This window comes from Melanotaenia boesemani, chromosome 13 (genome assembly GCF_017639745.1).
Source record: "Melanotaenia boesemani isolate fMelBoe1 chromosome 13, fMelBoe1.pri, whole genome shotgun sequence".
Taxonomy (NCBI): domain Eukaryota; kingdom Metazoa; phylum Chordata; class Actinopteri; order Atheriniformes; family Melanotaeniidae; genus Melanotaenia; species Melanotaenia boesemani.
In genome coordinates this window covers 15,077,356-15,103,382 of record NC_055694.1, presented here as the reverse complement: position 1 = coordinate 15,103,382, position 26,027 = coordinate 15,077,356, and the positions used below count along the sequence as shown (strand labels likewise).

General features: G+C 40.1%; 1 protein-coding gene across 5 annotated transcripts in view; it reads right to left on the bottom strand.

Annotated features, from left to right (window-relative positions):
• Positions 1 to 26,027, bottom strand: part of LOC121651974 (neuron navigator 1-like) — a 79,254-nt gene that overhangs the window by 3,222 nt on the left and 50,005 nt on the right. For 3 of the 5 annotated variants that reach the window (XM_042004471.1, XM_042004475.1, XM_042004474.1), the window contains 25 exons: positions 21,039 to 21,177; positions 17,494 to 17,797; positions 12,185 to 13,010; positions 11,560 to 12,081; positions 10,756 to 10,797; positions 9,903 to 10,051; positions 9,616 to 9,798; positions 9,421 to 9,500; positions 9,203 to 9,226; positions 8,943 to 9,020; positions 6,537 to 6,620; positions 5,473 to 5,581; positions 5,269 to 5,390; positions 5,113 to 5,121; positions 3,929 to 4,098; positions 3,684 to 3,846; positions 3,365 to 3,563; positions 3,193 to 3,281; positions 3,002 to 3,100; positions 2,730 to 2,901; positions 1,586 to 1,851; positions 1,289 to 1,440; positions 1,137 to 1,208; positions 818 to 1,023; positions 106 to 224 (listed from right to left, as the gene is read on the bottom strand). In XM_042004471.1, the coding sequence (XP_041860405.1) occupies positions 106 to 224; positions 818 to 1,023; positions 1,137 to 1,208; positions 1,289 to 1,440; positions 1,586 to 1,851; positions 2,730 to 2,901; positions 3,002 to 3,100; positions 3,193 to 3,281; positions 3,365 to 3,563; positions 3,684 to 3,846; positions 3,929 to 4,098; positions 5,113 to 5,121; positions 5,269 to 5,390; positions 5,473 to 5,581; positions 6,537 to 6,620; positions 8,943 to 9,020; positions 9,203 to 9,226; positions 9,421 to 9,500; positions 9,616 to 9,798; positions 9,903 to 10,051; positions 10,756 to 10,797; positions 11,560 to 12,081; positions 12,185 to 13,010; positions 17,494 to 17,797; positions 21,039 to 21,177 (4,378 nt within the window). The remainder of the gene's footprint in view (positions 1 to 105; positions 225 to 817; positions 1,024 to 1,136; positions 1,209 to 1,288; positions 1,441 to 1,585; positions 1,852 to 2,729; positions 2,902 to 3,001; positions 3,101 to 3,192; positions 3,282 to 3,364; positions 3,564 to 3,683; positions 3,847 to 3,928; positions 4,099 to 5,112; positions 5,122 to 5,268; positions 5,391 to 5,472; positions 5,582 to 6,536; positions 6,621 to 8,942; positions 9,021 to 9,202; positions 9,227 to 9,420; positions 9,501 to 9,615; positions 9,799 to 9,902; positions 10,052 to 10,755; positions 10,798 to 11,559; positions 12,082 to 12,184; positions 13,011 to 17,493; positions 17,798 to 21,038; positions 21,178 to 26,027) is intronic. The other 2 variants (XM_042004472.1, XM_042004473.1) reach the window with 2 other exon arrangements.

The following is a 26,027-nucleotide window of genomic DNA, read 5'->3' as shown; positions in this document are numbered from 1 at the left end:
AACAAACAGGGGGCCGCTGTAGAATTGTAATATAATAGGAGTATGGCTGCAAAGGATGACAGCTTTGCTCTAAAGCTGTCACCCTTTGCAGGTATCTCTGCTTACCTTGATACCGTCTTTGGATCCCTCCTGCAGGTATGGTATGATGGAGTGATTCCACAAATCAATGAACCACTGCCTGAACTCTGCCACGGACACTGGGCATGACAGGAAGAAGCAGGGACCTGAGGGAGGCAACCCCGTCTGTTAACATCTGTTCATCTCTAGCTCCACTCCCTTAAATCAGTGGTCCCCAACCTATTTTTCCTGAGGACCCCCTTCCTTCAATTAGCAAAAAGCTGTGGACCCCCATCTGCCTCGTATTGAAACCATGCTTGTTTTTATGCTTTCATTAGCTAGCTTTTCACCATAAATGATGCATTCTGGCTGAATCCTTTCCTTTGATAAAAAAAAAAGCCTCAAGGTAATTACATATACTTTTTTTCCCCCCAAAATAAGGACAAATCATCTGCACTGTTGCATTTGTCAGACATGTCTGTAATGGCATGTAAAATGGCACAAAGTTAGTGTTTTGGGGCTCCCAAAACACTGGTTCCATGTGAATTACACACCCAAATGATTGAAAAAAAAAAAAAAAACTTAAGCAAATACACCTCAGCTTCTCTCAGAGTGGACATGGCCTTAATTTAAATCACGCTGGTTCTGAACAGTCAAAGCTTCAGGGACCCCCTGAGCTCTTAGGGGGACCTCCCTGGGGTCCAGGGATTCCAGGTTGGGAACCACTGCCTTAAATAACCCTGTGTCCTCTGTATCTCACCTATGAGGAAATCCGATGTGCTGTGTTTCTCCAGGAAAGTGTGGAGGTGGTACCAGAGCTGAGGGATCCAGTCAAGAATACGTAGGAGAGCCTGGTGGCGTGTTGAGTCCTGCTCCTCCGCCTGATAGGCCTCCATGGCTTTTCGATGCAGGTACCGCAGCAGGAACCCATTTGCTGGTTCCACATTGTTGGAGAACATCACCATCCTGTTGCCATATGCCAAAAATGTTTCTTTCACTCTCTATGAGCCATTTATTTATTCCTACAAATGTAAGAATTAATAGTAAACATTGTGATATTTATCAGACTCTGTACTGACCTGAAGCTGAGGTGCAGCCCATGGTTAGATGTCATCTTCACAGGCTGGTTGCTTGTACCAATAATGTAAGGACTGAAACACCAAGAGGGGAAATCTTGTTTAGCTGCCATTATACAACTCTGGTGAAAAACTGAAGAAACTGAAAGACCCACCATTTGTGATACTTGCAGGTGAGCGCTCCATTAACAAGCTCAGTGATCGCAGCTGAATCACTGATGTCATCTATGATAACAACCAATGGCAGCTCTCCTACGTTCTCCCTATCAATCTGATTTGCTAGATTTGCCAGATACAACTGCAAATCCTGCAAAAAGAAGAAAAGTTAATATAACATTCTGAGGAAGCAAAAACATTTTCACAGTTTTTTATAAAAAATATTCCACATGCCACATATATTCCTATAAAATATAATTTCCTAAGAAAAGAAAAAAAAACAGCTCATAGTTTACCTTCTGCGACTGGCGGTGCATATTGAAGGTAACAGCAGCACTGCGACCCAGGACACATGGCTCGTGGTTACCCTCAGATGAGTCGATCTGGCTGCGCTGAAGGAGATAATGGGCCAGATGCTGGGCGAGATATGTCTTTCCTGTCCCACTGGGTCCAGACAGAATCAGACGTCTGTGTTTCATCAGCAGGCTGATGTAGTGCAGCATCATGGGCTTAGGAATCAGAGTCTCAAACACCAGTGAGTCAACACATTTTTCTCTGAGACCTTTAGTGTGTTAAGACACAAAGGAGAGAGAGGAAAGGCACTGGGGTTATTTAAAAGAACTGTCAGAGTCCTACCATTTCCATTTATAGACGTGATCATTTCATATTTTGCAACAGATTTTTTTTATTTCTGTTGTTACTTCAGACTGACTTTAAGCTGAATATCACTACAGATTTTACAATGTTTACCCGTTTGCTGCGAAAATTGTGTTTTTAAGCATATTAGATAAATCAAAACTGATTGGAAGGTACAAAGCTGAAAACCATAAGCTTTGAGAAATGGCAGTTATCAAGTAAGCACAATTTCAAGTAAAACCATATTTTCCTCTTTTTACTCCAGGTCATTTTAAAAATTTAAGTACCATTAACTATGTGGATTTTTGTAGCATGCAGTATCTCAAAAGTGAACATAAGGTTCCAATAAAAGCAAAGTGATGATTGAATATCTGTTTTTCCTCCTTACTGCAGTTAGTCTCTGCAGTAAAGGCAAGTTAAACCTCACCCAAAAAGGTTCCCTATTATATAGGTATGCATCCTTAACAATAAACTTCATATGGAGTAACTGTATAGTTTGATAATCTTTGCTCCCCAGTGCATTTTGGTACATTAAAACACTGCTAAAGCTGTCAGCAATGTGTGTGTTTGCATATTATGTCACCTGGCACGATGACCAAACTCACCTATCCAAATAGTACAGAGCCTGACTGATTTTTATGGCAGTTGTCAAACAATGTTGCCAAGCACCAACACCACCAACTACAAGTAACTAGAAGTCAATGGCATAAAAATATCCTTTTAAGGCACTTAACAGCAGTGGTCCCAGTTTATAATGCACCACTAACTGAACCAGCAAGCCTGGTATGCATTTGTACCACTAACCTTTCAAGGTAACAAAAATTCTAGCAGGACCACTGCCGAGACATCGATATGGTGAGACCTGGGGACTATCCTCTCCTATGACCCTCTCCCCTCCCTGGGAAAGCTGATACATGTGCAGAGAGTCACAGCTCAGGCCCAGGCTGGCAGTTGGGTCCACTTGACTTAAGTAGTCCTGAACAAAAGAGGAAAAGACAACCACAACCAAGATTTAGCTCTCAGATCAATGTCCGGTCCTCTGTTAAAACTGTAGAATAAAACAAAACTATAATTACTTTGAAGCTCTTTGCAATGAGTGAGTCCAGCAAGGTCCAGTCAGTCCTCACACTAACTGGTACTAAACCCAGATAAAACTCCTGCTGCTGCTTAATTTCCTACAAAGACAGAGAGAGAAGATAACATAAACTGTTCAGTGGAAAACCTCCATTTCATATGATTTTGTGAATGCTATCTGCTCTGTGTTTACCTCTTTATGATCTCCGGTGCGGACCAGGACTTTTGCACATAACTCTTCACGCTGAGATGACACACTTTGGAAGTCATCCGGACACACTTCTGAAAGGAATAAAAGAAACAATAATTACATCCTGCAGATTCGCATTAGCCAGTGTAAATGTTATACATTGTTCATCCCTCACCTGAATCTTTACAATCATTCAGGCTAAGACTGAAGGACTTGGTAAAGGACATGCTCATTGGCTGCCTCACTGAGGGTCCCAGGAGAGAGGCCAGGCCTGAAGGCTGAGAGGTGGAGGAGGTGGGACCAGAGCCAGGGAGATGGAGCAAACTTCCAGTTTTCAAGTGGTCATTTTCTGCCTTTAGGTTCTCCACAGTTGACTATAGCACAGGCAGATTTAAAAACTTCATCTTTAGTTTGCACTGACAGGTAGCTGCAATACCAAATACACTTTCATGGACATACAATACAGAGCATGTGCACAGACAAATACAACAAACCTGCATGTTGTTCATAGCCTCTCTGAGCTGCTCCAGCTGATGTGCAGAGTTTAAGGCCTCTAACCGGATGTCTGTAAGTTTCCTCTCTTTCTCCCAGAGCTCTGAGCGTAACTCTGATACTGCTGTGTCACCATTGTCTCCCTCTTCTGCTGTTTCCATGATCCTAGAAGAGCCAGAATGCTATTGTCAGAGGCTAACAACCATAAAGGCTAAACTGACTTGCTTGCTGCTGTCTGTATACTTACACTGAAGAGGTGGAAGAGGCTAAAGGTTGGTTCTCGCCTGCTTCTCCTCCTTCATGAGCCATCTTTGGGGAGTTGGGAGCTGAGGAGTCGGGGGTAACGATTTCCTCAATATCTGAGTAGGTTTTGGAGCCTTTCTTTATGCTGAAAGCCTTGTTAAAGGAGCTCCTCAACTACAAAATGAGAGCAGACAGATAAACTAAGATATAGCCAGAATTTTAAACTATCATTCAGTAACTGAAAATACCCCCCCCAAAAAAGAGGGAAGTGGTAGGATTATTTATTTAGCACATGCTTAATGTTTAAGGAATGGTTTACCACTTTGTTTACAGCATTTAACATCCCACAGAGATGCAATCTGTTTTAACATTTTTGTAGAATTTGAGAAAAAATGGTATGCTGGTTAATAAAAGATGATAAGGTAATTTATAAGCTTTAGAGATGCTGGCAGGTGGATTTTGGGTTATCTTGCTTCTACGTCTTCCAAAAAAACATATAAAAATATATTTTGGTGTCCATTTTACTCACTATCTGTCCAATTTATCAATACATTTTTGATAAAGCCTCATGGTCTTTTTCTAGTATATTTTCTTCATATAAACAAGCCAAATACCTAGTCTGAATTTAGCCGTTGTTTAAACATAAAAAATATATATAGAGAGAGTTTTTAAAAACAATATAAAACAAATTATTTATGAAACGTTTCGTAATTTTCTGTAAATTATAAATATTTCCATTTTCATTTTCTACGTTTAGTTTATCCTTGTGTATCAGACAAGTATAAAAATTGTGGAGAAAAAATTAGGTCCAAAATGGCAAACTATTCCTTTATTTATTACATGTAGTACCCAATTACTGGGTTAGTAAATGGTACATGGTAACACAGATGTTGGTTGCAACACCGACTACAGACATTTTTACTGAAAAATAAATTAAATAAACAAGAAAATAATTCAGGAGAAACTTAATTAAAAATTACATTTCATAAACTGAAACTAAGCTGTAAACTCTGGGTTTTATGAGGCGTCATGTCTGCTGTTTGTCTCTCTAACTGAATTACAGCCATTAGTAATGAAGGAGGTCAATCAGCAGAGATGGAGGGATTGTGTTGCAGTTTTAGATGTTCCATCATGCTGTGTGACAGACAGTTATAGAAACTTTATTACAGACATGATGACTGCACTCACCTCAAAGACCTGACACAGCAAAATAACACAACACAGAGGAGGGAAAGACTGGTCACACTTTATCTATGCTGCTTAGTCATTTTTATTATGGACAATAAGCAGACAAACACCAGGCAGTGAGGAAAAAACATGACTTTATAAATAATCTATTCTTACCCAGCTCTTCTTCTTTTTCTTCTTGGCATCTTGATCCTTGAGGCTGCCAACGCTCGACATACTGGTCAAGCTATTCAAACTGGAGATGCTCTCACATGAGTTTTGACGTTGAATACGCAGGTCTACAATAAACAAATTGCATATCAATATCAGCGACGGATGTGAAGGAGAGAAAAAGCAGGATTAGCTGGTTAGTCTACAGACCTTTCATGTTATCTGGGTTGTTTAAGGCTCCATGGATGACAGCCTGTGCCTCTTCATTCCTGGCTTTCAGAGCATCGATGGTGTCCCGCAGCTCTACCAGCTCTGAATCCTGCACAAACATTCAATAAATGTCATATAGCTGCCATAAGAACAGCTTTAATGTTCCTTGACATTGATTCTCAGATTCCTTTACAGTAGGTGTCAAAGTGTAGGCCCATGATTAATTTATTACATTATTATTTATTGAATTATTAATTTATTATTATAGTTAAAACTGTTAAAGCAGCTATTCATTTATCTCATGCTCTTAAGTGCAAAGTAATGTGACTGAGATATGGTTTGATGATCAAATATATGAGACAAGTATATATCCATATTTGTAAATAATACATTTTATAACATGGATTTTATTAATTTATGCAGTTAATAAGCAAAAAAATCTGGTGGGTTTGATCCCTATCACAATGTCAGCAAAAGACAAAGAGTTCAGAACAACCAAGTCTTTCTGTCCTTTTTATAAAGCCGATCTCACTTTACTCTAGATGGAGCGACTCGGTCCATCTCCTCAAGGTTAAAAAGAGTGCGTGCACCAGGCTGAGCTGCACAGGTCAGTGTGCTGGCACTAACAACAAAGGCTTCTCTGCTGTGGTCTAGACAGGGCTTTCAGAGAGAGCAGCAAGGCATGAAGAACTCAGAAAGACTCCTCATATTTAGACACACGCACACACACACACACACTCTCTCTAAACACTGCCTCAAGTGCTGATCAGTTCATTCACACTTAAACAGACAGCAAAATGCAGGAATGTTACCGTGAATAGCATGCCAACTGCCTGTCATTTAGCCTTAACATTTTTTTTATTTTCTGTCCTCCTTCTTCACATCAAGATTTTGCAGCCTGGACCTCTAACCTACATTCAGCTTCTTGCTTCGGGCTGTGATCAAAGTCACCTCACACCATGTTAGCTCTCAGCTGACTGCTCTTTAGACATGTATAATGCTGGAATGAGGCTGGAATTTGGGTTTGTGTGTGTTTGCGTTTGAAAGTGCAGCTGTGAGGGTACCTTCTGTTCATGGCTTATTGATAGACTCTGCAGCCGAGATGTCATCATCGCCAAACTTTGTTCAAAGGCAGCCACCAGATTTGCCTGTTCAGAAAGGATGAAAGACAAATGCAACAGTTTATTTTATCCCCAGAAGTAGTTGCACCTAACAAGACATCAATAGGGTTTAAACACAGTTTTACAGTATATTAGGTGAGAGGCACTGCAGAGTATCGTGTAGAAGCAGACTAATGAAGCTAGAAGTGAGCACCTACAAAAGAGCAGATTCAATAGATTTTTTCTGCCCCTTTGTCCCTCTCAAATGAGGAGCTAAAAAGATGAATAAAACACAAAGACTGAACAGAATGTTGTGTGTGCAAAATCCCATTTGACCTAATCTCTTTCTAACACCCCTCCTCCATTTAGCCCAGAGGAAGAGGAGAAAATTGGTTTCTATTCTCCTTTACATATTGTATTACTACAGTAAAATAATGAAAATCTGTCCAGACATTAATCAACCATATTGACATTTGGTGTTTGGTCCATTTGTTTTGCTTATAATAAGGTCAGCAGTATAAAATCCAACCTCAAGGGGAAGACATGCATACAGAATCACATGACTGATGTGTTTTGTATGAAGCTTGTGTATTGCCTCGATGAGTAAAAACGCTGACAAGGTGATGATACGGACACAACCTTGTAGTCAGGGGGAAAAAAGGTAATGCACCAAGCTGTGTGTTTGTATGTGTGTGCAGTAAAGCTAAGTGGCTTTTAGGAGGTTCGGGAGAGGGTAGGATTATTCAGGGCTAGCATGGATAAGAAATGTGCTGAGACGGTGCAGAAATGATTTGACTGACATCACAGGATGGGTTTTAAAGCTCTGTATGTCTTTGTGAGAAGTAGCTGCTCCCACTCCCAGCAGCTGCCATGTGAGATTGTGACATATGTGACGTAATCAAGTAGGATTTACATCGTGAATAGGTGTACTGAAAGTTAAATAATCTTTTACAAAAATATGTTTGGGCTTGTGATTCATTCCATCAACCCCCATGTCGACATCCTTAAGTAGACTTTGTATGCCTTTGAAAAGTCAGCGGTTGCTTCGGGTGTCACATATCACTGCTACATCAGTAAAACCAACAGACAGACACCTTGTGGCATTACCGCTTTGTCAAAACAGCAACATGATGAGTTGAGAATTAAACCAAGGTGAGTGGAGAACTGGACAGTTGTCACAAAAGGAAAAGATGTAAAGGATGTAAAACTATGTTCAGACTGTCATCTTAAATTTATTCTTTTGGCTATTCTTCTTAGACCCACTTTTATTGAGTACATCCATATCACATGGCAGTTTGAAGTATAATTCAGATCAGCTTTTTGATATGCTTCCTCACTGCACACTCTGTGGCTGCTCAAAACATCTAAGTGTCATCTTTAATACTCACAAAGAATGACTGAATGCAAGGCTGCAGAGAATATCGATGCTTTTAGCAGAGAGCTATGGTGCATATCATGGAGAAAAGCAATTTTTAAACAGATACTCAACTGGATTGCTGATAATTCAAGGAGGTTTTCAATGCAGGAAAAGCTGAATCCACAGCGACATATTAGTTAGAGATATATCTACAAACAACTCATATATGATTGTTTACAATTAACAGTTTGTCCTAAAAATTGGATTTGAGACACAAATCATATTTGACTGCAATGAAAACACAGACTAACTATGACAAGCAAAGCGTTAAAGTCTGGGCCTGCAGACATGCAAAACAAAATATAAAAGAATATCATCAGATGCTACACCAACATCATATCATCCTGCATTCACCTAATATTTCTATTGCAAATAAAAATCAAATTATGAAGATATTCAAACAAAACAACAAAGCCTAAAGCATTGATACATTGTTTCTTGATCACTTGCTGTTGCTTGTTCTGGTGTTGGCTGTTAAAGATGTGTGGCGCCTCCATGAGTATCAGTTACTTTAGCCTCAAGGTATATTGTCACTAAGGCAGAGCTTCATCAAGATGACTGATGGGTATTGTGGTGTAAAATCAGAAGGAGGGGCTAACGCAAAATTTTCAGCTACCTTGAGGTGAATGGCTGCATATTGTAGCTTTAATCATGGTGTTAAAATGCCACTCGGAAAGGTTAGGTGGGGGACATGGAGCTGAACTTAATACAGGGTTCTAGCTGGTTTTGCTTGACTGTAGCTGAAGTTGCCATCAAAGATGAATTAAGCAGCTCTTTCACTTGGTAGTGGCGTGTGTGATGCAAAACCTATTTTAAAGGATTCCAAGAGTTGCTATAGGTCTTTAAAACATATCTAGGAAATCTCAAGGACAATGCAGGCAAGCGCTTAACATGTTTTGAATAAAAGGTCATCTAACAGGCTAATTAATGTTGAGGAGGGCAGCAGTACATACGTTTGCTGTCAGCTGTGTGGTCAGGCAAGACACCTTCTCCTGCGACGATTCCAGCTCTCGCCTCAGCTTGCGGATTTGCTGCAGAGAAAAATGTCAACATCCCATTAGAAAATAGAAAAACCTTGCTAAAACTGGTGGTGGATCATGTTACATAGGTGGGTGGATGTTGCACATGAAATGAATAACAGACTTCTTCCACAGGGAACAGGGATGAGAGTGATGAAAGAAAAGAAAGACAGGGCAGGAAAGACAACACTTACCTCTCCCTGAATCCTTTCCTCAGCCTTGGGTAGAAAGAAGCAAAAAAGTAAAGATGTCAATTGGACAGAAAGGCGAGAAGAGTGGAGAGAAGACGGAATAAGAGGAGAATAATGAAGCCTCTGGTATAGTCTCAAATGTGAACCAAGAGTAAAGCATCACTGTACACGCTTCCATCCTTCAGTCCATAAACACACCACACACACTGATCTGTATCTACCTGAGTCTGCATGCTGACCGGACTCACCGAAGAGTAGCTTGATGAGGCATTGGATGCCAGGGAGAGTACAGAGCCGTGAACTGGAGAGTGAAATTAAAAAAAAAAAAAACATAATAAACCAACAATCAGCCACATGTAATAACAGGCAGGACAGATCTCTGCTCAACAAATATCTAAACAAATGGCATGACTCACCTTCGTCATTGGGCTCCCTGTCCCTGAAGGATCCGGATCGAACCATCCCCATGCTGCGTGGACGATCAGCTAGTGACAGTGTGCTGCCCAGCGGCGATGCCCCATATAGCTCCATGGAGGCATCGTGGGTTGGGATGCTGTTGGACCGAGTCATTCTTGGAGGTCCACCAACAGGGCTAGATACTGATGAAATCACAAAGTTAATAACCAAACTATATCACACAAATACATAAACTGTACTGTATCAGTTATTACATTATTCCTCTCAGTGTCTCATAGATACGAACCCATGGTAGTCTTACAAGTGCGGGGTAGGGAGGTGGGTGAGGACAGCAATGGAAGAGTGAGTGAATCAGTCATGCTGAGAGCAGTATGAGAGTGCCTCCTCTCTCCTTTCTCCTTTCCTTCCTCCTCAACCTGGGAAGCGCCGTTGAAACTACAGACAGTGGAAAAAGTCAGTACCATTTATATTAAAAGTCTGTGAAAGAATTTCTAGTTCAATCTTTTAATGAATAAAAAAAACACAGAAATGTTTGGAACTGAACACAATGAGATTAAATTTTGAGGAGATCACAAGGAGCTCTTCTAGACAAGTGACAGTTTAATAGGCAGGATCAACATCTGTAACTCAGAGTGAATCATACCCATGGCATTTCTGTACATATGCAACTAAAAGGCAGTGCCAAGACTGTGTCAATCCATCAGTAGTGTGTCAAGCTTGATTTATGGTTGTGAGTTACACAGATATGAGGTATTTTACTTCTGTTGCTATGAGCTTTTTTCATGTTTTTACAGCTATAAAAATCTCTGCAGTCAATCATTTTTTGGTTGTAAACATATTCCCTCTTTTTTATGCTGCAGGTATTCAGTAAAATTACTTATTTAATATTTTTAGACTCACAATTTGAGCTGCATATATAGTTGTATAATGAGACTAAGATCCACTAACTTCTGTCTTTAATGCACAAAAAAACTTAGTGCAAAAGTACCTGTGGATTCCATGTTATAGTGGTCTATTTGCAGACAACAGTGTTGTACATTTGTGTAAACTACTGAATAGTTTTTGAATTGATCTAATGTAGAAGTACAAAAAAAGCTTTGTGTGCATGTTTAAGAATGTAGCTACATGCACCAACATACCTTAAACCTTTCTTTGGCAGTGTGTTTCTGTCTCTCTGAGAACTGTGGAGATTAAACAATGTAATTATTAAAGCAGCAGTGGAGGGAGTTATTAAACTCTCACGAACAGCCAGCAGACACAAAGAGGCACGGTAAGATGGCTGGTGTCAGCCAGTAATTGGGATTTCAGTCAGCTTGTACAACACTGATAACAGGCCCATAGTAATAATAGCACAGCAGCCCATCAGTCTGAGTGTGTGAGTGTGTGTGTGTGCAAGTCTTTATTGCGTATACAAGATTCTTAGCTTTCCTGTTATACCAAATGCAAAAAAGTGTACCACGATGTTTAACTTTTGGGCAGTATTTAGCTAATCATTCAACATGTTTTCTCTACCTTGTTTAATTGTCAGTAAAACCTCTGCTAAAGCTATTAGAGTCATCTCTGGACAGGGCTGATTTAAAGAGAGTTAAAATGTACCCAATCTAAAAGATTGCTTCTTTGTTTTCTGGATTTTCAAGATTCAGTGGGATAAATTTGATTTTTAGAAACCTTATAGTTTCACACTGTGACAACATTTTATCTTTAAAATTGTACTAAATTGAACTTCTACCTATTTTCCAAACAAGGGAACGAGGATGTGAGAATGTAGGGTAGGAGAGCCCTTATAGTGTATTAAAGTGTTTTCTTGAACATTTGGTGCAGTTCCTCAGCTGACCAGAAGATGGGGCTACATGGCTGCTCTGTATAAGTGTTTGAGCTCTGTTTAGGTAGATTAACAACAATGAGAGCAGTGAAAGATCACATTTTACCAGGACTCAACTGACCTGTCCGTGAGAGGCAGTGAGACTTTATTTCCAGAGCTCCAGTTAGAGGGAGGGCCTCTGTCCTTCTGTCTCTCTTTGTCTCGGGATTCTAAGGTGGTGTAGTCTCTAGTCAAAGTTTCCCTCCCCCTATCCTTTTCTCTCTCCTGGGGCTCTGGGGCTAGACTCATCTGGAGTGGCAGAGACTCCATACTACGATGCAGCCCAGACACGCGAGGGTAGAGCAGAGGAGAGGTGCTCCCTTCACTCCCTACAACCCCGAGGGAAGTGACCTGTCTGGGTCCCAAACCGATGCCTGAGCTGGAAAAGCAAGCTGATGAGTTCACATTGAGTAAAGGGGCGGGGCTGGGGGTCAAACAGGTGCTGTTGGAGCTGCCTCCTGAACCACAGAGGTCTTGGAGCTTGGAGTAGGGAGGGATCTTTGGAGGCAAGGCGTCCTGCACCTCTATCTCTAGGCTATTGGAGTTCAACTTGTCCAGCTGGACCATGGATGGAGGCTTTGTGAGGCTGCGCATCCCAGACAACCTGAAGAAACACAAAAAGGTGTTGAATCAAATGTATTATAAATAACTTATTATGCAAGTGGAAGCTTGTGTTTCTGAAAATGACTATATACCAATTCAAGTACCTGTGTGTGCTGGGTGAGGGCAGATCCATGCTCTTTCCACTGCTGGGAGGTCTCAGCCCATGTGGCTTTCCTCCATTGTCTGAGGGAGTCTGAGCTGGACTTCCCTTCAGAGAGCCACCTCCACACTCAGAGTCAGATACAACAATTTTAGCTTTGGCTCGCTCTTTCTCTTTTTCTCTGTCTGTTTGATTGACAGGGCTGGGACTCGGGATCCCACGCCCACCTGCCCTACTCAACCCTGTTCCAGAAATGATCCCAGAGGCAGGCTCTTTGAGCTTCGAGCCCTGTGGTGCTGTGGTGGAAGGTTTCATTAGTCCAGAGCCTGTGTCCATGGTGGTGCTGATTGGTCGAGCTGAGCTCGGCCTGGTTAGAGTCAGGGTATTTGTTTTTGCAGGGCGAGGCAGAGAGCGGTACTGGAGAGATGTCCTGGCGTTTGGAGACAGGAAACCACTTTGGTCACTGCTTGAAACATCTAGACTTGTCTTACGTCCTCCACCACCTGCACCTGGCTTGACAGGAATACCAGACATTTTGGGAATCTTTCCAGCTGCTGCAGACCCGCTAGCTGTGGAGTTCACACTTGTACCTGTTACAGAAGGTGTAGTGGCATTGTTTGTGCCATTACTACTTGCTGTGGTGGTCTTCTTGAAACCGAAGTTTCCACCAGTTGAAGGCCTGACCAAGCCAGATGGAGGTTTGCGCTGCTCACCAGCTCCAGTGCCATTTCGGTGGTCTTTACCAGCATCAGAGGAGGAGCGCTGAAGTCCTGAAGTCTTCATAGCTAATCGAGATTTATCCATGGGCTTCCCATCTGATTTCACAGAGCCTGGAGTGGAGCCAAAAAAAAAAAAAACAAACAATTGTGATGAGTTCTTAGAGCACATATAAGCAGAACCTAATCAGTCCATAACAGGACATGATATCTAATCTGAACACCTACGATGTCTGACTGTCTGCTGATAGAAGCAAATCCCTGTCTGAGCAGAGAGACAGCTGGCAGACCAGACTCACAGCTTTACAGTCGCATACACTTATCACACAGTTACTGCTCTTTTCCATCCTGATGGGATAAAATAGTTTTCTCTTTCCAGTTCTAGTTTCAGTTTTCCACTAAGTTCGTTGCTGAATGTCACAGCTGGGGAGTGCTGAGATGAATATGGCTGTGGAAAAGTTGTGTTCACGTTTATGAAGCATGTCTAAGGGCACAAATCTGCAGGAAACATTCAGTCTAAATTAATTTTTTTGCTCTTAAAGGCTCTTTGTGGAAATACGGTGGTTAGAGAGATCACCTGGTGATTTCTCTAACCACTTAAAATATTTCCCAATTAGTAAATTATTTGGACTTAGTAAGAAAGAGAATAACACTTTATTAGACACATGAACACCCTACTGTATGTATCCCAAACAGAAGTCCAAACTACCCACGTGCTTAATTTGTGTCTAATGAAACTCGTTATGTGAGGTTTATATACAAGGCATTAACAGAGTCACAGAACTGCTGGTGAATGAGACCCACCGGCATGCTGCCTGGGGACATCTGGAGTCACTTAGGACTATTTAAAAACCCACAAAAGACATATACACACATATTTAGCAAGACATGTATACCACACGTACTCAGAGTTCTCAGTGACTGGATCCTTTAGGAATGTGACACTGACAGCAGATTACCCCTGGAGTTTTTTTTGTGAAAGTGTGAAAATTGGGTTTACAAGTCAAGTCATAAAATCAATCTATTCTGTTACCGCAAAGTTACCCTTTTCAAAAGCAGTAAGGGGCAAGAAAGCACACTCCAGGAACAGTGAAACGTAGGGGCAGAGCGCAGAATTGTGTATTCGTTTCTACATGGATGAAGGCTGACTGACTGGCTCCTGACGTGGAGCCAGTGAAACTCAAACAGGGACACAATGTTGTGCATAGAAGAGACTGCGAAGGAAGTGTCTTCATCAAGAAAAAGATGGAGGTCTGAATTTCAGACAGAAATCATTGAGAAATCATTTTTATGAGTGCAATGCTCTGTCGTTTGAATTTGAGAGGAAAATTCTTCAGTGTAAATGTGCTGCCCCCCTGTTTTGGGCTACTGTGGTAGAAGGGAGAGCAGTGTAATGGGGATGCACAGTGAGTGGTTCATAAACATTATCTGCACAATGTTGTTGTGAGTGTCTGCTAGCTACAGAGATGGAAAAGGAAACAGAGAGGAAACTCACATACGTGACCTGTCAGCAGTTTAGCCCTGATACAATGATAAACACCTGCAGGTTCACACTCTGTTCAAGCTAAAAATAACAACAGTCAACAAGCTCACTGTGCTTACTAAATCAGTAATCACTGCAGAGTCAATGAGCTCGACTGTTTCACAGCGTGCTGCTCAGGGAAAAAAGAGGCAATGCTCACAGCTGGATGAATTAAAAAAGTTCCGTTTCTGGTAAACGGTTTACTTATCGCTCACAGTTGGCTTCCTGTAAGTTAGCCAGGTTGCTGTCATTCAGTTTTGTCTCAAATGAGTCCCTTGTCACACAGAGTCATAATTCACAGACCAATTCCTGTGTTCCTCTTTGGCTGGAGTCTTCCTCTAGCTTTTAATACATGTCCCCAAGAGCTGACCAACAGCTACCTTTGCTAGGTGTCCAATATGGTGGAGCTGGAGTTTGTCCCTGAGCTGAATGACCACTACATCATCTGCATGGCCAGTGTGCAATATTGTAAACGGCCATTGTTATCATATTTTTACATTCTGTTTGATCCTGTGTCTTATATAATATGTCACAGCTGTGGAGTGAACTGTTTGACATGTGTTTATTACACAATATATTGTCCTGTAGCTAAATAAACAGCTTGTACAAGAAAAGTTTCCTCATGGGGAAAATAAGACATCTGATGTGATTTGATTTGACGGAGTGTTTTTTGTCCTCAGTAAGACCCAGCTAAGACTACAAAGTTTGCATAGAAACAATTAATTGTGAATTAGCTACTTCCAGCTTTTCAGTCATGAAGATTTTCTATTTAAAACTCTCCTTGAGACCACGAAATTTAATGATGTTGCCTTTAAAAAATTGATAAATTTAGTACTTCACCAGTTTTATACATCATCTGCAAAAATATATAACACACTAAGGCCCTGATCTATTAACGCTTTGCGTGTACTAAAACAGGTGCAGACGGCTTTGCTCCGCTAAAATCGGCCCAAGCTTATCTATCAAAGCCGCAAACATGGAACTGCGTCAGTTATCCTGGCAAAACTGCGCCGCTCTCCACTTTGCGTTTCTGAAGCTACTGCATATGCATTATGGGCGTTCCGGCCAGAAAGTGCACATTAGTGGGAGGAGACTATGCAAATAAATCTGGTTTGCGCAGCAGTGGGATTCATGTAGCCCGCAAATAGTTTGCGGTGTTTATGTTTGCTCTAAAAATAGCGTTTCTGAAAAGCAGGTGCTAATTGGCACAACAGTATACGCGCAATGGCTGCAGTAATAATTTTAAGGAGGAGGCACAGACACCATGAAAGGCGACTAAGATAATGCATTTTTTTTTATTATATTAATATATTTAGAATGCCAGAGAAGAGGATTGTGGAGACGATCCAGCGTTGCAATATTAGAATTGCTGGATAAGTTTAAAGACTTTATCATGCCTGTCTTTTATTATTATTATTATTATTATTATTATTTCTTTATAGCTTTTAAACCTTTATTATTTCTTATTTGTTCCTTGCATGTTTTTATATGTACAATACCTTGGTTCCTAAAGGTTGTTGTTAGTGTGCCTTATAAATAAATAGAACTTGAATATGAAACTATATTGCAGCATTTCTGGTGACATTTAGATTTTTTTCCTCGACTTCCGCAATATTTTTATTTGTCTACTTTATTTGTCTCAACTTCTATCGGATAAAAGTTAATTTTGCGTTTGCGGTTTCCTTGCTCTCCAGAACCTTACATGACAGAGCAAACAGCGCCGCTAAATCCTCATTTAAATACTGCTGTTTGCTCCGCAAATGATAACAGGAGCAGTCTTAATAGATCAGGCGCTAATCGTAGAAACATAACCAGAGCAAAACTGCGCAGCAAATGTTAAATAGCGCAGCAGTTTTGCCCTCGTCATAACTCAGCCCCTAAGTGTACAGCACATTTAAAATATAAAAAATATCTATTGCTAACAGTATGGGAATATGCCGCAGCGGTTGCTCGCTCCTTGAATGATTTCACACCGTTCTACTCCACATACATGCAGACACTTAACAAATGACACACAGAGCAAAGCATCCTGCCAAACCTTAGAGATGAACTGAACTCAAATGTAAGCACTAAAGACCCCCACTTAACTCCAAGAGTTTCTGCCTTCATGTGGCTAAATTTATGGGCTGTTCCACACCGATGCACCACAAAAACTTTTTCCAATCTATTTTCTCTTGGTTTCATCCTCTAATTATTTCTCAAACTCAGAGGCAGACTGAATAACCATGATGGTAGATTCAAAATGCTGACATTAATAACAATAACAGCCTGGCACACAGATCACAGGCTGCTTCACCACACTTGTCTAACGTATCTATCATTTTAACAGCTGGCAAAGCAAACACAGGACAGTCCCACAGAAAGACGACTGTTTGCACAGACTCCAACTATCTAGACCGGCACACAACATTGTAACTAATATCCTGTTGTTTTGCTTATCTATGTGTGTATGAGTGTATGTGTGTGTCTACGTAAACAGCACACAGATGGTGTACTAAAAAGGCAGCTGCACAATCCCCACCATTGTGCTCCTTGTGTGTGTGTGTGTGTGTGTGTGTAAGAGAGAGTGTGTTAAGTGTGATGGGTGACACTCTTCAAGCCTGGCACAGTCTCAGATGGGTCTGTATGCACACACACGTACACACAATATAAGACACACACAGTCTGTGAAAGCCTTTATTTTAGTGCTATAAATTCTCACTGTTCAGCACAAAAATAAAGCTTGCAAAGGAAAGGCCATGGGGAGAAAAAACATTGTTGCGCCATGTGTCTGTGTGTGTGTGGTTGGCAGGCAGGAAGGGTGTGGGTGGTGATGGGCGTTTGATACATGGCATTGCTTTCTAAAGGCCCAGGGGGTGGGCTGCACTGCAGCTGTGGGTGAATTTGTCTGACACAGAAAGAGAGTGTGTCTGTAACTATGTGGGTGTGAGACAGCTAGAAAGAAGAGGAAGATTGACAGACAGAGCCTGAGAAATGTGTCAGTCTGTTCAGGTTATTAAAATATTTTCAATGGTAGCCTTGGTACTCTGATGTGTATATGTGTGCGTGTGTGTGTGTTTGTGTGTCACCACTCACCTGCTACTTTCAGGCCACTCTGAGATGTGTGTGTAATTGGGGATGTGACTCCCACAGGTGGGTTTCTTCCCTTTTTTAACACATTTCCTTGACCCAAGCTCTGCGGTTTCTTCAGTTCACGTTTCCCTGCCTCCAGCCCATCCCCTTGCAGTCGGGTTTTCTTCCATTTATTGGCAGATTCAGACTTTAGACTTCCTGTATCGTAGCCGCTTCTGCCTTGACTCTTGCGGCCGGGTTTGTTATCATCGGAGTCCCAGGACAGACCGCTCTCCACTAGAGATCTCTTTTCTGCATCTGTTCGCATCTACAGAGAGAATCAGACAGACATGCCAAAAAATGTTTGACAAGAGTATTATTACTTTGTTGACAGTTTTTTTTCCTGACAATGAAACACAAGAACAGCTCATTTAAATTCATCTTGTCTTTCCAAAAACCAGCATGAGTACTCTCAAACAGTGATCAGCATATATAAGACCGAATAAATTCCTGACTATAATTTAAAAGTCTTTCTGCTAAACAAACATCTGTATGGCCTTGTATGTGTTTGTAAAACAACTATATCTGTTTTCCATTTGGCAAGAATCTTAATGTTCCCTGAATCATCAATCACATGCAAATAAAAACAGTAACTGCCATGCCAAAAAGAAACTTAAGCATCTTCTCAGAGTTGTTGCTACTCTGGACAATCAAAATCCACATTATGTGCAGCAGAATCAGCTCATCGGTCTACTGTCCACAGTATATATTTATTCTATAACTGCAATCTCACTGAACAAGCGCTCCCTCATCACACAAAAATCCCATTTAAACCCATTTATAGCTGCCCTCTTCTCAAATCTGTAGCATTTGTCTTAGTTAGTGCATGGACGGTAGCTGATGAGAAAGCATTGCTCCCTGGCAACACACACAGAAACACAGAGGCAAGCAGCAATCAGCATGTTTTGAACAGTCTAGTAGGCTTTATGTGTTAACCAAGTAAAACAGGGAAAGGCCAGAAACAGGACTAAAGTAAATGAAGTGAATACTGAAGAAGGAATTAGGGTTTACATTGATATTGGTACCTTTCATGCACATGATTTGCCATGTGTACACTAGGAAACTCAACCCACACATACATGTATATATATATATATATATATATATATATATATATATATATATATATATATATATATATATATATATATATATAATGAGTTTATCCTTGAGCCCAGTTAGAATTTCCCTAGAGGCATCTAGGAGATATTACATTCAAGTTGATGGTTGTGGAAGCTTGCAGTGGATGCCTAATAAGATGTGTGGATCCAGACATTTCCACAGACTGTCTGTACTTGATGCCTTCTGAGCTGAATAACACATCCGTCTCAGTCAGTCCAATCACCCTCACTGTTGTCTCATCTTCACAGTCTAAATCCTTTTGTACGCCTTGTTTAAACATTTTGAAATTGCAGGGAACTGAGACAGCAGGGTCAGAGAACGGCCAGCATAAAGCTATGATGTACACACTCCATACATATACCACAAGATACCAAATCAGACACAAAGTGTGACATCGACTTAACTCATACAGATGACTAAACAGCTTAGATATATTTCAATAAAGCAGATTAAATATTACCGATAAACTTTGAAAATCTAGTTATTATAAAAAAAACAAAATTTGTGTGTGTGTGTGTGTGTGTGTGTGTGTGTGTGTGTGTGTGTGTGTGTGTGTGTGTGTGTGTGTGTGTGTGTGTTTGTATACATGTGTGAGTGCAATAAAAACACCTGAGTTCATGTGAGGGTATTGGAGATTTTACATGAAGACATGAAAAGTTTCTACCACAGTGTAGAAAGCAGCCAGTTACACAATAAAAGTGTGTGAATGTGAGATTGCATGTGTGTGTGCGTGTTAGTTCACTACATTGCACCCACTGATTCTCACGAGGACTCATACGCTGAATTCCTTTTTTATTAAAACCAATAGACCCCATGGGCAGCTTTGTTTTACCTGATGTCGATGTTTGTGTGAGTGTGTATTCTATGTGCAAGTGTGTGTACTGTTTGACCACACTGTGCTGATGAAACACTGTTATTTCCTCTCATACATTTCCTTATTATTAAAACGGGGAGGGGGCACAGACATCTGGACAGATAAGATGACAAAACATCTATAAGACACAGGTACAGTCATATAAATAAGACCATGCACGCATTTGTTACCACAGATAGAAGAGGAGGTTCATTAATATGAATATTTGATTCACTTCCATGTGGTAAATGAAGAAATCCAGGATTTTGCCTTTGCCAACATAATGCTATGCTTCATGATTCTATCCTCCTCTTTTAAAATGCTGTCTTAGCACCCCCTTAGTTCCATTATCCATCTCCTCCACCCCCATATCAGAGTTGAATTGGTTATACAATGTGTGGGAGAGATGAAGGATGGATTAAAAAAGTCAGAGTTGCCTTTGAGGAAATTAAAAACAACAGGACCTAAAAAAGGAATCTGTGGAGACATGAATCAAAAAAACAGGGACAGGGAAATGCCTTTGCAGCAAAGCATAAAGATATAAAAATGTCATCTGAGAATGGAGCCATGTTTGCTAGACAATGTGGGGTGCATGGTGATGGGATGTTTGGTTGCCATGGTAATGATGCCATGGGGTGTAATGGTTGCCATGACTCCTAGTACTAGGCATGGTAGGAGGTGCCTATGTTCTTCTGGCTCACTGGCCCGGGTGCAGGACTGCAGATGGCCCTGTTTGTGTGTGTGTACATTTGTCCTTGTGTGTGTGCATGTAGAAGGCTATGTTTTAGACCTGTTCCTTAGTATATTGGAAAAGACAAAGGCCCACACTCTCAGCATCCCTGTGCTTCCGTTGCCATGGTTACACTGATTCCCTTTCTCTGCCTCCTGTCTACCGCCATCTCTATGCCTCTGAAATCCCACTACATTAGTCACATATACCACACTGCGGAGGTGTGACCTAAATCGGACAAAAACACACATAAACACATCCAAGCCCACACACTCTAGATCCCCACAGGCAAAACCTAAACCTAAACTTACAGACAAACTCCAAAAACCCCAAAACCTCAAAAGTAGCTATGACAAAACACAATTTTTGTTTTATTTTAAGAAACATCACAATGACTGGATATCATAAAAAAAACTATGATTTTAGTTTCTTAAGTTATTTATTACTCACTTTTGATTTAAAAATAAAAAAGTCTGAATTTACAGCAGTTCCTACATCAGACAAAAAAAGGAACCTCATGAAAAAGAAACCCTCATGCAGGGTGTCTGTTGCAGCAAACACTGATCGCTGCAGAGGTGATAAATATGATGCACATGTGTTGAATACCTAATCAGGCAATTTCTCCTGTACCAGCATCCTGCTGCCTATTGTTTGTGTCCTCAAAGTATTTGACACATCACTCTGATCCTCATCACTCCCTGAGCGTATTAACAGTTTAATCAATACAACTGTAACCACACATGCATTACTTGTCTATGTTAAACAGCTGTGTGTGTGTGTGAGTCTGAGCTGCATGATCCTTACCACAATGGTTGAGTTTCTGCGGGAGCCAATGGGAGTGGTGGGGAGGGAGTTGAGAGTGGGACTGGTGTTGAAGTCTTCGGAGCTCAGGTTGTCTGAGCCGTCGCTCAGTCCACTGCTGATGGAACTGCTCTCATCCCAACTAAAAGAAATTAAAACAAAGAAGACAAGTCAGACATTTTCATGTATTACAACAATCTTTTCTCAGCTTTCCAAGGTTAAAAACTTTGGAGTTGTAGAAAAGATCAGTTTGCAACAAAGTCAAAACAATTGTGGATAAAAATGAATAGTAAAAAAGTAAAAGTATTCAAAGTGCAGTTCAAATATTTCCTGCAAAAACTTGTTGAATAAGTTTAAGCAAGGAAATCCTTTTCTTGTTTTACTTTAAGTAATGGATAAATGGTTTAAATTTGCAGCTAAATTAAGAAGAATAATTGAAATACTGAGGTATCAATTCACAGGTTGTTAAAAAAGTCCAGCTTTTGCAATAGCAGCACAAATTCAAAGTGATTGAGAATCTAAAGTAATACTGAGCCTAAATTATGTTTATACTGTATGAGAACATTTGAAACATTGGGCTTGAGCTCTTGACCTAACTGTGCCCTATGTCTTCAAGAATGAATAGAAACCAGTATTTGCATTTAGTGAGAGAAAATATGCATTTTTCCAAAAACAAGACTACCATCTGCAATCAAAGGTGTAATTTAGTCAACAGTGCAATAACAAATCTCTAAATACAGGTGTGTTACTGTACAGCAGGTTAGACTATGATGACTGACAGTGGTACACTCCTCGTTTAGTCTTGACTGGTCACTTTCATTTTTTAAACATCAAGACGCCTACAGTAGTGTTGTCCAACTCCAAAATGTGCAGTGACTTATTCTCATCCCTGCAGCTACATCCATCAAGCTGCATATTGCAGATACAGTAGGTCAAAAGAAGTTTGTCCAGATACCATCTACCAAAGCTCCAGTATTTCATCTACTACCAATTTTTTTTACTCATTCGACTCATTTTGCTCAATGTCCTCCAGTTAGTCTTCTAATTAAATATTCAGGGACCTCATTTAAAAGACTGTCTGCTCTAAATATTAAACTTACACACAGTGCAAGCTGAAACACCATGCAACCTGGAATCTGGAGCGCTCTTGACATAATCAACCCACACACACAGAAATAGCACAGAAGAACACACAGTGATGCATGCACCCACGATATCATGCAGCACAGTGTCAGGATGATGAAGTCTGTCCACTTGGCAGAAATCTGTTGAGCGGTTTCCCTTTTTCAAAGTTAGACTCTTCTGAGGGACATGCCAGATGAAGAAGGCTTGTGGGCGCTTACAGAAATAAGTCTACGGATAAAGATAAAGATTACAAGAAGCATTAAGTGTCTGATGGTTAATGGAGTCCAATCATTTTTAATTTATGATGCCTAAAATTCAATCCAAAAATTAGATTAAAATTTCCCAAAATCAACTGGCCTTTCATGTTGACTAATAAGTTTTGATTTTCTGTCTGCAGATAATTATTGGACAAATGTGATTATATAAAGCAGAAGCCATAATTGAAAGAAATTGGCTCAACACAACTTCTGAGAATAATGGAGTGAGGAGGAAGATTGTGGGTCACATGTTTGAGGTGTATGTTTGAACCCATGTGTGCTTGTTTATATTATATAGGTCAGGTTTAGGAAGCTAAAGGGTTGGGTTTTTCTCTCATTAGGGTCAATAAGTTGAAAGACTAATGTTGTGCTGTACTGTAAAGGAAGTTAAGAGGGCAGGGCTTGTTTAATGAGGTCATATATATTGCTGTAGAGGGGAGGATGGTGAGACGAAGCGCTGTGGGCCTTCCGGTTGGGTGCCTGTATGGGTCACACTATAGCCTGAGGAGGTTGATGGGAGAGATTGGGGGGAGAGTGGCAAAGGGAAGCCCCTTCCTGTTTAGCCTGTGGATATCTTGGACACAAAAAAGAGCAGACAAGATTTTACATCTAAAGTGACTGTCTGTCATGTCGTTGCATCTATATGTCAGAGTCAGTTTAAGGGCAAATTTAAGACTGGGCCAGATGTGCACAGAGAACCAACCTACTTTTTTTCTTTTTCTTTTTCTTTTTTTTTTTTTTTTGTCTCAAAAATTAAGCTCGTCAAAATTAAATAGTTTATAAAAGATATCCTGGCTGTGGGATTTTACACCTGTTACCCCTATTAAGACAAAACATCCAGTTTAAAGACTCATTCAGAGATTTAACAACTTTCCTCAGGACACATTATAACCATAAAATTTCATCTTAAATTCATGTTTTCAAACATATTTCCACTTTACCCTCCAGTACAAAAATCACACAAAGGAACTAACAAACATTAAACTCACAGAGTGGGTTTCTTTGAACGCATCTTGAGCCACTCGTTGCCTCACTGGACAAATTCACTGCTAGGAGACAAACAGCTGTGGTTTACCACCAGTACCTCTCTGAGGCTTCTTCATATCCTGTTATTGGCCTCAAAGCTATCCGCCTGTCCACCAGTGCTCCAGTGAATGCTAGCATCCTCTTTGTTGAATAATTCAAAACTGATAGGAAACAGAACAAACAGCATCTCTGCTGGAATTTATGTCATCCAGCTAATAAGTGCGAAAACAGAAACCCACTAAAAACAGAAAAACAAGGTCTGGGGTCAGACATCATAAAGAGCACCTGTTAAATATGTACAGAGGAGTTGAGGGAATTACATTTAAAGCAGACAGGGTTTTTTATTAATCAGTTTTATTAATAAGATTATTTTGATAGTAAATAAGGAAAAGAAATAAAAGAAAAGAACACGTATTATGAATTTAGATTTTTAATTTGTAAAGATGTATTTGGAATACTGAAACAATGAAAACTCAAATTTTAGTCTCTTAGATATCAAATAAATTCAACTTGAGAGGATATCAAGACCAAAATTAACAGATTAACAGATTGACATCACATAGTTATTTGTCTTATAGTGCAGATCATTAATATGAGTATACAAGAATATAAAAGGACGTCAATGAAATATAAGTATAATCAGAAAAGGGTGAAACTGTGTGCAAAAAGAGAAGAACTTGAACAAAAAGGTATTTTAAAAAGGCTTAGCTGCAAAAGAAAGACCATTAAAGACTCAAACTACCTCAAGTCCTACGAAGACAACACACTCAGTGAAGGGTCCCTCTTTATGTTATAATCTCTTCTTGAGCCACATTACCTTTTTTTTTCTCTCACAGCAGCTGCAGAGAGTGAGGGCTAATATTAGCACCAAATTTAGATGCATTACCCCTTTTTTTAAGCATCATAACAAACATCATTTTAGCCAAGCCACTTCCCTGACAAATATTGTATTCATTTTAATTAAATGTATATATTTTTCTCTCTAAAACAAACAAAAAAAGAACTATATATATATATATATACATATATATATATATATATATGTCAATATCTTGCTGCAAACAGTGTGATCTTTGGTTGTAAGCTACAGCTATATGTTCAGCTACTAGACTGGACTCTTATTCGCTTTTGTGAATTTAGAACTGACGTGAATTCACAAGAACACAGCTGGAGGGAGAGTAAAATGATCAAATTGAAGCCTGTGACTGTAATTCTATGAGCAAAATGAATATCAATGTTGATTCAATTCAGTCAGCAGTAAAAGTCAATTAAAATGAGATGCATAAGATTAAACTCGCTTTTCACCTTCACTTGACTGCACACAGCTTAATAAAACACAGCATCCATCTATGTTACAACCTGTCATCCACAGCCAGCTGCACACATGTGGGTTCCTGCTATTATTGTACAGAAGCACAATGTCCAGAGAAAACCTATAGGTTTCATCCCCACTCTGAAAGGCAAAACATTTCATGCAATGTATGGTTTAAATATTTCTCTCTCAACAGGTTGCAGTGGTCAACATAAACAGCATTTTGTTTTCAGAGATGGGATTTCTTTGTTCCTTAACAGTGTGCAGAGAGGACCGGACAGCCACACCCACACAAACACTGAGCTTCACCAGCTATCAAGAGAATTGCTGCATAGCTGAGTAGCTGCTGCTGCGCTAAATAGCCGGCTTTTATTAAGAGGCTTCTGTGTTCTGTGGAGCTAATTGCTCTGATCTCAACGTGAGTGGTCTTTTTTGCTGCTCTTTATGAGAGCTCTCTCTTCTGTCTGAGCTCCCTTGTGTGAGAGATGGGAGTGAGACAATGAGAGAAATACAGTAGATCTAGGAGGTTAGAAAAACCCACAGCAGAGATAAAGATTCTTTGCTTGTGGTTTGTTGGCGAAGTGGTTGATGGGATGGAAATCTGCCATCCCCCAACTGCAGACTTAACAGTATTAGTTGATAAGCTTGCAGTATAAATGAGCATTAGCTAAAACTGCATGGAGGCTGTTTTGAGGAATGTGATGTATCTGCATTGAGTCGAAAGGAATTATTTTATTGGAAACAACCAAATACTTTTAGACTTTTTAGACTGATTTTATTAATCAGTTACACAACTGACTAATAAAAAAAAATAAAAAATAAAAAAATGTCAGGCACGTTATCTAATTATGTGTCATTTTGCAACAGAAGGGAGAAATGATGAATGATAAGCAATGCCACTACAATCTAGCACAAATGCTAATGCAATGACACTACTGAGGTTGGCAGGAAATTAAATTGCAACATATAAAATATTATGTCAGATAAGAATGTACAAGACTTTTGAAGGGTGTTGGTTTTGAGAAAGAACAAAGTAATACACCAGCAGGACTTAAGAATTTTGCCTCTTTATGGGGTTAAACACATCTGATCCAAGGTGATATTGTGGACAAAGCCTTTCAAACTTGTGGAAATGTATGGAAAGTGTTTTTGCAGTTCTAGACTAAAAGGAACTTTCCATTCCTATTAAAATCCACAGTGTCACATGACAGAACCCAAAATGGCTAAATCAGACGTGCTCCTGGTTGTAGAGATGCCTTTTTTTAAGCAAAT